At 42.8% G+C, this 11,065-nt stretch overlaps 3 gene segments (V, D, J or C); 2 read left to right on the top strand and 1 right to left on the bottom strand.

Moving 5' to 3' along the window:
- Positions 1–901: 901 nt before the first annotated feature.
- On the top strand, positions 902–1,528 carry LOC124467578. The segment is given in 2 exon segments: positions 902–987; positions 1,133–1,528. Coding segments are annotated over 2 exon segments (390 nt in total).
- Positions 1,529–4,667: 3,139 nt separating this feature from the next.
- Positions 4,668–5,430, top strand: LOC124467577. The segment is given in 2 exon segments: positions 4,668–4,814; positions 4,958–5,430. Coding segments are annotated over 2 exon segments (399 nt in total).
- A 1,211-nt stretch (positions 5,431–6,641) lies between these two features.
- On the bottom strand, positions 6,642–8,611 carry LOC124467389. The segment is given in 3 exon segments: positions 6,642–7,241; positions 7,988–8,079; positions 8,607–8,611. Coding segments are annotated over 3 exon segments (417 nt in total).
- Between the last annotated feature and the right edge of the window lie 2,454 nt (positions 8,612–11,065).

Genomic DNA, 11,065 nt, shown 5'->3' with positions numbered 1-11,065 from the left:
CAGTCTGTCTTTGCCTCAGCTGTCCTTCTCTCCTTTCCCTCTCTCTCTCTGTCTGATGCTCTCTTTGTCTTTCTAACTCGCCCTTTCCTCCGTCTCTCCGTTTCTTCCCTTCCAACATCTTTCTGTTTTCCTGCTTGGCGCCGTGACTCTGCATTGATTCTTTCATCAGCTCTCCGTCTCTCACCAATTAACCTGTGTGTCTCTGTTAGCTCGTTAGCAAGGGGAGATGGGCCTCGAGATCTGCGCACAAAACGTAGCTCACAAGCTGAGCAAAGAAGAACATCAGTGTTCACTCGGTTCAGGATTCCCAGGAAAAAACTGAGTGAAGTTACATAAATAGCATGTGCTTCTGTTAACAGAGCCCCCGAAAAGAGATGGTGGCACGACACAGCTGCTACTGTGCAGTAAATAAGACTGCTGCATGCAGCCTCCTTAACATCCAAAAGATGAACATTTTGACATTACTGTAACACAAATGAATCCAAATTCAAACAGGTTTCGGACATAGAAGACACAACTTTGCCTTTACACTGCAGAGAATCTAGAAACTATGCTAGAGCACAACAAGACCGTTGCTTTTTGTGTGAATATCATCACTGTTGGCTTTACTGAACAACAAGTCACTGATAATAAATATATCTCAGTAAGTCACATGTATTCCGTGCGGCATCACTTTAAGTCCACTCACAGACTGAGATACTGACACTGACCACTAGAGGGACACAAAAACTGTGATCATTGAGACACAGCATCAAACCTCAGTTCACACATCTGTTCAACGACAGTTTCTTTGTGGGTCCAAGAAAGTGTGTCTGAACAGAGAGGAAACTTTGCATAGGCAGCACATGCTTCAGTGGTCTGGGAGTGTTTATAGTCCTGTGAGTTTAACACCTCAGGACTGAGAGCTGTCCTTCATGACAACAGAACCCACAACAACCATGACTCTGATCACCATCTTCATCTGGACTCTAGCTGTCTACATACAGGGTAAGGGAGTTCTGTCATACATGATCCTCTTCAGTATTACCTCTAATGTTAACCACTTGTTAACCACTGCAATGTGTATGTTTTGACATATCCAGATGTATCCTTAATATTTGTCTCTTCTTTCATCTTCTCTCTTCACACCCAGAGTCCAGAGGGCAGTACACTTTGACTCAGACTCCTGCAGTGAAAGCTGTTCTTGCAGGAGATACAGTCTCTATAGGATGTAGAGTTAGCAGTCCTGTGTACAGTAGTAATTATCTAGCCTGGTACCTCCAGAGACCAGGAGAAGCTCCTAAACTCCTCATTTACTACGCTACAACACTTCAGTCTGGGATTCCATCTCGATTCAGTGGTAGTGGATCTGGGAGTGACTTCACTCTGACCATCAGTGGAGTCCTGGCTGAAGATGCAGGAGATTACTACTGTCAGAGTTACCACAGTGGTGGAGTGTTCACACAGTGATACAGAGCCGTACAAAAACCTCCCTCAGTCAGACTGCACAGTGACTGCACTGCTACAGCTGGGACCTACTGCAGGTGCTGAGGGGGAAGAGACATGGAACACTGACTGGCCTTTGTTACACTGAGATGAATATATCAGTGATGCTCATATGTTAACTAACCCACTCTCAGGTCAAAGCACTCCTTAAAACATGTAAACATGTACATGTGTTTATGTTGAAATTCTGTCCACCAATAATCATTATTTAGCTGTTCTCAAAGGAGTCCCTATTGACACAATAACTCATTCAGACTCAGTGTCGATCAGTAACTGTTATGTTTTTAACAGGACTTAAGAGAACATCATCACTGCCGTCATCAACCTTCCTCTGTGACTTTGTGTCTTGTTTCTCCATCCTCCTGTCCTTGTGGTCTCTGCTCCTCTAGAATGTTCTGCTGTCTCTCCAGCTCCAGGTCTCTCCTGGCTCTTCTCTCTGTTCTCCTCATGACTGCCAGTCTCACATTCTCCTGCCTCTCCTTTTCTGTCTTTACATTTACATGTATACATTCAGCAGACGCTTTTATCCAAAGCGACTTCCAAGATAGAGCTTTACAAAAGTGCATAGGTCACTGATCATAACAACGAGATAGCCCCAAACATTGCGGGTAGCCAAAACATGAAGCATACATTGTGAAAATCAAATAAGTCCCAAAGGAAAGAACCATAAGAGCATGTAGTTAGACAAGTTACAATTAAACAGCATGAACCTCAAAAGAGCAAGAGTGTACCTATAGAAAAAGCAAGCAACAACAATATATTTAACAGCAAGTACAATCATTTAATGTCAGTTACAATTAACCAACAACATCAACAAGTCTCTCAATAAGAGTCTTAGTGATCATGGAGGAAACTAACATCAGGTCCAGCCAATCATTCCGAAGTACCGTTGTACTCCCGGAACAAGTGCGTCTAAGACTTTTCTTGAAGGTGGGTCCGTGTCTCTGATGGAGGTGAGGAGTTGATTCCACCATTGGGGGGCCAGACAGGAGAAGAGCTTGTGTTGGGTCTGGGCACTCTTGAGCGGTGGGACCACCAGACGGTTGTCAGAAGAAGACCGTAGGTGGCGAGTGGGGGTGTAAAGCTGGAGCATAGACTTGATGTAGTCGGGTGCAGTCCCGTTCACCGCTCGGAAGGTCAGTACCAGGGTCTTGAATCTGATAAAAGTCGTGATGGGAAGCCCAACAAGCAAGCCCAATGTTGATTTTTGCGTGAATATCATCACTGTTGGCTTTACTGAACAACAGGTCACAGATAATAAATATATCTCAGCAAATCACATGTATTCCGAGTCTGTTTGAAGAGAGATGTAGTCTCCGAAGTCAGCGGCATCACTTTGAGTCCACACACAGACTGAAGATACTAACATTGACCACTAGAGGGAGACAAAGACTGTGATTATTGAGACACAGCATCAAGCCTCAGTTCACACATTTCTTCAACTACAGTTTCTCTGTAGGTCCAATAAAGTGTGTCTGAACAGAGAGGACACTTTGCATAGGCAGCACATGCTTCAGTGGTCTGGGAGTGTTTATAGTCCTGTGAGTTTAACACCTCATGACTGAGAGCTGTCCCTCATGACAACAGAACCCACAACAACCATGACTCTGATCACCATCTTCATCTGGACTCTAGCTGTCTACATACAGGGTAAGAGAGTTCTGTCATAGAAGATCAACTTCAGTATTACCTGTAATGTTAACCACTTGTTAACCACTGCAATGTGTATGTCTTGTCATATCCAGATGTATCATTAACACTTGCGTCTCTTCTTTCATCTTCTCTCATTACACCCAGAGTCCAGAGGGCAGTACACTGTGACTCAGCAGTGAAAGCTATTCCTGCAGGAGATACAGTTTCTATAGGATGTAGAGTTAGCAGTTCTGCCTCTACTAATCTAGCCTGGTACCTCCAAAGACCAGGAGAAGCTCCCAAACTCCTCATTTACTACGCTACAACACTTGAGTCTGGGACTCCATCTAGATTTAGTGGTAGTGGATCTGGGAGTGACTTCACTCTGACCATCAGTGGAGTCCTGGCTGAAGATGCAGGAGATTACTACTGTCAGAGTTACCACAGTGGTGGAGTGTATGATAATAAACAAATGATAATAAACAATAATACTTTGTATTTATTTTGTATTATTTTTAGGGGTGCTGAGATGAAGTTTAGGGGTGCTTGAGCACCCTTAAAAAGGGTCTAAAATTGCCACTGTTGTGAGGGGTCTGCCGTGATCTTTATTGCTTTCCTGAGAGATCTGGAGCTGTGAAGGTCCTTGATGGAGGGAAGAGGGCAGCCGAGGATGCGCTCTGCTGCCCGTACGACTCTTTGGAGCCTGGCCTTAGAGCGGGCAGAGGCAGAGTCATACCAGACAGAGTGAGAGGATGTAAGCACACTCTCAATGATAGCCCTGTAGAACTGCCCCATGATGGGGGGCTGAACTTTAGTCCTCTCAGCTGCCAGAGGAAGAACAGGCGCTGCTGGCCTTTCTTCACTAATGGAGTGATGTTATTGTCCCATTTTAGTGTGTTGGTGATGGTTGTGCCTAGGAACTTGAAATGCCCTACTACTGTGACAGTAGTGAGTTGTTGATGACAAGTGGAAGATGTGTTGGAACCTTATAACGGAAGTCCACAATCACCTCCACTGTCTTGTTGACATTGAGCTCTAGGTTGTTGACTGCACACCAGGACTCTAGACGGCTGACCTCCCTCCAGTTGGCAGACTCATTGTTGTTACTGATGAGACTTGTTGAAAATCTTTTGATTTGACATCTAGAGAATACATATAATTGTCTATAATTATTAGCATGAAACTTATCCTTACTGACTATTTCTCACTCAGACTCAGATCACATCAATGACTGTCACATTCATCAGTTTTCAAAGCAGTATATTTTCAATGCTGTTTTCACTGAACAACAGGTCACTAACTCTGAATATCAAATTAGACAGTCAAGGAGGTCAACTGTGACATGACAAAGTATTTTAAGTTAAAAAAATTAAAAAACATCGCAATCAGTCCTTATAATTGTCATCGTACCAAAGCTGACCACTAGAGGGACACAGAGACTGTGATCATTGAGACACAGCATCAAGCCTCAGTTCACACATCTCTTCAACTACAGTTTCTCTGTGGGTCCAAGAAAGTGTGTCTGAACAGAGAGGACACTTTGCATAGGCAGCACATGCTTCAGTGGTCTGGGAGTGTTTATAGTCCTGTGAGTTTAACACCTCATGACTGAGAGCTGTCCTTCATGACAACAGAACCCACAACAACCATGACTCTGATCACCATCTTCATCTGGACTCTAGCTGTCTACATACAGGGTAACAGAGTTCTGTCATAAAATATCAACTTCAGTATTACCTCTAATGTTAACCACTTGTTAACCACTGCAATGTGTATGTTTTGACGTATCCAGATGTATCCCTAATATGTCTCTTCTTTCATCTTCTCTCTTCACACCCAGAGTCCAGAGGGCAGTACACTTTGACTCAGACTCCTGCAGTGAAAGCTGTTCCTGCAGGAGATACAGTCTCTATAGGATGTAGAGTTAGCAGTCCTGTGTTCAATGGTAATTATCTAGCCTGGTACCTCCAGAGACCAGGAGAAGCTCCTAAACTCCTCATTTACAGGGCTACAACACTTCAGTCTGGGACTCCATCTAGATTCAGTGGTAGTGGATCTGGGACTGACTTCACTCTGACCATCAGTGGAGTCCTGGCTGAAGATGCAGGAGATTACTACTGTCAGAGTTTCCACTACCCTGGCAGTGACAGGGTGTTCACACAGTGATACAGAGCCGTACAAAAACCTCCCTCAGTCAGACTGCACAGTGACTGCACTGCTACAGCTGGGACCTACTGCAGGTGCTGAGGGGGAAGAGACAGTGACATGGAACACTGACTGGTCACATGTTAACTAACCCACCCTCATGTCAAAGCACTCCTTAAAGCATTTTAAATAATGAAGTTAAGATTAGAAACCACTTATGGAAAAACAAAACAATTTCTGTTTATGTAAGTGTGAAACTAATTTAAAAGGATTACAAATATAAAAAATACCACAATAATGCTAGTCTACATTGCTACCGATCATAATCCCTATCATGATCAACTCCTTTCTGCCACTGTCATTGTGCCATATGTCTCATTGAAACCTCATGTGAGACCTCACCACATATTGTCATCATGTTAACCAGTCGAAAACTCTTCAGAGTTTTCTGCATCAGGTCACATGGTCCTGGTCTGACCTCTGACATGAAGACCTGAGAGGAAGTCCCCACTATTCCTGTGTTCCTTCTATTCCTGTGTAACCTTCATGTCAGACAGGAGTTAGATGACTCACTCTACCCCCTCCTCTCCCCCCTCAGTAATGAGACCAGCCCCCCCTCACACCTGGCCCAGTCCAGGGTAGTTTAGACTCAACTGTTCAGCTGTACATTGGGAGCTGTGGGAGTGAAACTGAGATTTGCATCTTCAGGGTGGCTGGTTCTGCTACTCCCAGAATAGAGCAGCACTGTCACCAGATGCTCACCTGACCCCAGGGGATTAAGGAGGATTATCATCAGGGTCCCACAGATTAGGGACCATGTTGTATCACTGCATATCAAACTATTGTCTTTAATGACTGAAGTCAAATGATGATCAGATTGAACATGAGTGATTTTATATAAGTTTGTCCTTACTGTGTTAACACAATCCCATGGTATCATGGTGGTAGAAGGTAAACTCTCTTGTAAAGCTGAATGCTGTGTCATGATGACAGATGAATATCAATGATGATTGGAATTTGACTGGTGTGTGGTCTAGATCTGTTTATAGCCATGAACAGTGAGTATAGTTCAGTTGCACAGTTAGTATAGTTACACCACATATTTAAATGTAAGACTCCATATGTTTATTGTATGCACCTTCCTGCCAAAGTAAATTCCTTGTCTGTGCAAACTTTCATGGCGAATAAATCCCTTTCTGATTCAGATTCAGATTTAAAGTATAAGCAAAACAGTAAAGTTTGATAATCTATCATAGTGTTTCTTGTGTTGCTTAAAATGATCTGATGAAAATACAGTAAAGCAATGAATTATTTCAACGTGCAATTCCATTTCATGATTACTGTAATCAACATGTTAATGAATAAAGTCAAATTCCTTATTTTCAAATTCAAGAATACTTCTTTATTGTCTAACTAAAACAACAACATTCAAGCATCAAAGCAAAGCCAACATACAGAGTGAATAGCGACCTCCAGCAGAACACATCAACACTGGCACTGATAACAGCTCAGTGGACAGAGAGCAGCGACACGTGGACTCTAGCAAAGCTCCCTGTTAGTCTGCATGTGAGCCATCAGCAGGACAGAGAACGGCTGAACCCAGAACACAGTCCCAGCAGAGGAAGCAGCCCCTCTCCACAGGGCTGGGTGAGCCTGGGGCTACTCTGAACACTGCTCTCTCTTCAGGGTGTGAGTGACCGTAGGCTGGGAGCTCTGGTGGGCCTCACAGGTCACCTCCAGCACACTGGTCCACTCCTGGGCAGTGAGAGTCAGGGTGATGCTCCAGCTGTACTGGCCGTCCTTCTCCCAGAGCCCCCTGCTGGCCTCCTGGCTCTTCTTGCTGTTCCCGTCCACCTTCCAGCTGAGGGTCCAGTCTGAGGGGAAGCCCTGGTTGGCCAGACACATCAGCGTGGCTGTACTCTTACTGGACAGTTCCTCACTGGAGGGGGGCAGCACCGTCAGGGTGGGGGCACGGTTACCTGGGGACAAACACAATACGTCAGATTACAAACATACTCAGCAGTTTAAGAGATTGTCTTTGAAGACAGAGATGGACTTCTGCTATTTCAACCAAAGACTAATGCAATTACTTCTGGATTAATTACAAAATATCAATAAATTATCATAGTGTGAACAAAGAAATGAAATCAAGTTAATACATGAACATGAGTCAATATTTTTGTCATACTGTACAAGGCAACATAATTAAAGTATTTTGGTGGGAAATGATCATTACTAAAATGGTCACAGTCGGTGTAAATATAGCAGTTAGTACATTTAGTCATTTAGCAGACGCTCTTATCCAGAGCGATAGTATCAGAATAAGTCTGGCCAAATCAAAAAATCGAAATACATTTCATGAACTGACATTATAGATATTAACATATGATCATGCAGGTGCATAAATAACTCAAAACAACATGTCAAATCTCATCAGACGATCAGTGCATCCACCCATGAACAAACAGAATTAAGATGAAGTAAAAATCACAAACTAGGATTAAACTGTTAAAATTTGTAGTTTTACAGTATTCACCAGAAAATATACCGAATTTTTACAATTGTTTCGATCTGTAAGGATTTAAAGGTTTAACTGTGTTGATATCAATTACAAAATTACAAAAAAAGAGGATACTTTTGGAAATAATTCTTAAAACCTAAAAATGTCTATGAAGAATCAAGCAATCAAAAAGTGAAATCCCTTTCAGTAAATATTGTTACTTACTTCCAACATCTAGTCTTGTACCTCCACCAAAAGTGGACCACAGTGATTCAACCTCTATTACTGCCCGCACAAAAACCTCCCTCCTATTGCTGCTGGATTCACCACAACTTATTTAGACTTTAGCTTCTTTGTTAAAGCATTAACAATTCTTTCTCAATGACTGCTTTTAGCTCATTTATCAGAATTGTGAAAAAGCTTTAGATTTCTTCATGTGTTTTCATTTTAAGCCTGAAATCTAGTTTTTCAGAATTTTCGAAATGATTGAAAAATATAACTATATTCAGAGATGTGAAACTCAGTATTGATGTCAAGACATATTTAGTTAAATACAGAGAAGATTCAATCTTGTTCAGATACTTACTTCCAACATCCAGTCTGGTGCCTCCACCAAAAGTCCACCACAGTGCTTGACTCTGGTTAAGTCGTTGTACAAAAACCTCTCTGTGTTGTGATGCTGCAGCTCTACCAGAGCACACAGCTGCTGTCTGCTTCAACCTGGACTCACACAACACAACACTGGACTACAGCAGACTACACAATCCTGCACTACACTCTCTTCAATAGCAGCTGAGGCTCTGTCTCCAGCATCATGTGACCTGGGTCTGTATCGTATTCCTACTCCATGTTTCAGGACCTACTCTGGTGAACCTCTCATGTGTCGTCCTCATCAGACTCCATGACAACAGCAGAGCCAGTGTCCAGCATTACATCCACTGTTAGTATTCCTCCATATTGTCCACAGGCTAGAGAGCAGCTGGGACAGTGATCCATGTTGTATATTCCTTTTCTTCTACATGCTGATCCCAGACTTAACAGTGGGGGTGAAGTCACAGTGGACAGACTCCACTAGCAGAGAATCCCAGCAGCTTTAGTTGACACAAGTGTTCACTGACTGATTTGAGGAACTTAGTCCAACCATGAGTGAACAGGCTGATGATAGAATACAGGACCACATGAGGAAGACTATCTCTGCTGATGGTCTTGTTATCAAGATCAGAATAACAAAGAGACAGGTCAACAATGTTCATGTAGACAGAAGGTTATTGACATGAATGTCTGACTGTCCCTACATTTCCCCACACATTTCTCAATATGATGTATATTCCACTTACAATACAATTGACTTGTAGTACAAAGGTCTATTTTCAAACTTAATTACATTAATTAGTAAATGTGTTGTTGTGGTTATATAACATCCACGTAGACATAATGGGGAAGGACATTTTTACATGCAGATCTCCAGGGAACATCCCCAGTAACTGAAAGAGATGACACATGCTGGACTTATTTGCATGCTGCATGAATGAGCTTCAGTAGTCTGGGAGTGTTTATATGTGAGTTCAACACTTCATGAATGAGAGCTGTTCTTCACACCAACTGAATCTACAACAACCATGACTTTGATTATCAGCATTGTGTGGATCCTAACTCTCTTTATTCAGGGTAAGAAGTCAGTGACATTCATAACAAGGGTTTTTACATATACAATACGTGTGATTCAGATGCATGTGGCTTTTTAGAATCAGAAGGTATTTTGTCATGTTCAACATTGTGTTTCCAGAGTCCAGAGGACAGATCACTGTGACTCAGACCCCTGCAATGGAAGCTGTTCTCCCAGGACAGACAGTCTCTCTGCAGTGTAAAACCAGCAGTGATGTCGATGATGATTGTGGAGGAAGTCATCCCTGTCTAAACTGGTACCTCCAGAAAGCAGGAGAAGCTCCTAAACTCCTCATTTACGAAGCTACAACACTTGAGTCTGGGATTTCTCCTAGATTCAGTGGTAGTGGATCTGGGAGTGACTTCACTCTGACCATCAGTGGAGTCCAGGCTAAAGATGCAGGAGAATATTACTGTCAGAGTTTACACTGTCCTAGTAGCTGTGTGTTCACACAGTGATACAGAGCCGTACAAAAACCTCCCTCAGTCAGACTGCACAGTGACTGCACTGCTACAGCTGGGACCTACTGCAGGTGCTGTGGGGGAAGAGACAGTGACATGGAACACTGGTCAGTAGATGAGGTCTCATGACACATCAAATATCACAAACTGTACACACCCTCTGTCTCTCCCTGAAAACCATGATGATGATGAGGATGATGATCATTGCAGTTATAGTGATAGTCATCATAATCAATATGATCTCAATCCTTTTTCATGATTGAGATTATTTACAACAGTTGATCTTTACTGATCTGTAATCTACATAAGTGCTTCTTAATGTCATGTTCTTAAAACAGTCACAAATTTACTAAATGCATACTTTCTATATTCAGATTAAGGAATATAAACTATTTGCCTTGTCTGTAAAAGACACAGATCCAGACTTTAAAGAAAAACTGTTCTCAGTTTGTCAAAGTAAAGAAAGATCCTTATGCCCCTCATGAGCAATGACTGGTCCAACAGGAGGCACTGCAGGGAGTCTGGTCACTATTATTCACTCACGGTAGCGTCAGACCATCAACGACATTGTTGCAACACTGGTGTTTTCATGAGAGTCTCTGGAACATTTGCATATCGAGCTTGTGTTGTTTCCGTAGTCAGCGGTGTTTATAACCCTGCCTGTCCAACACTCATCACTCACTGGATCAGAACCTCAAGACAGCCATGTCTTCAAGCTCCCTGTCCATCGTAGTACTGGCCATGCTCTCCACAGGTAAGTCATTTAGAATCAGATCTTACTGAACTCATCCACCCTCTCTAAAAACACCTTGGTGCTTTAAAGACCTTAAAGATGAGGATGCTTACAGCTGACGTTGACATGACGGCTGCTTCTGCTTCTGTTGATTTGTATTCTTTCTTCTTTCTCAATAACAATCTGATCCTTGCTCATCTCAGGCTGTGCAGGTGACATCCTGATGACCCAGAGTCCTCCAGCGGTGTCGGTCCAGCCTGGAGGTTCTGCCACTCTCAGCTGTCAAGCCAGCAGTAACATCAATAACGAACTTGCCTGGTACCATCAGAAACCTGGACAAGCTCCTAAATTCGTCATCAACTTTTACAATACCTTTACATCAGGCAGGTATCATGGCACCAGATCTAATATTGATTTCACGTTGACAATCAATAACGTCCAGG

The sequence above is a fragment of the Hypomesus transpacificus genome, chromosome 4 (assembly GCF_021917145.1).
Source record: "Hypomesus transpacificus isolate Combined female chromosome 4, fHypTra1, whole genome shotgun sequence".
NCBI classification, from domain to species: domain Eukaryota; kingdom Metazoa; phylum Chordata; class Actinopteri; order Osmeriformes; family Osmeridae; genus Hypomesus; species Hypomesus transpacificus.
This window is presented reverse-complemented; position numbering and strand designations above follow the sequence as displayed.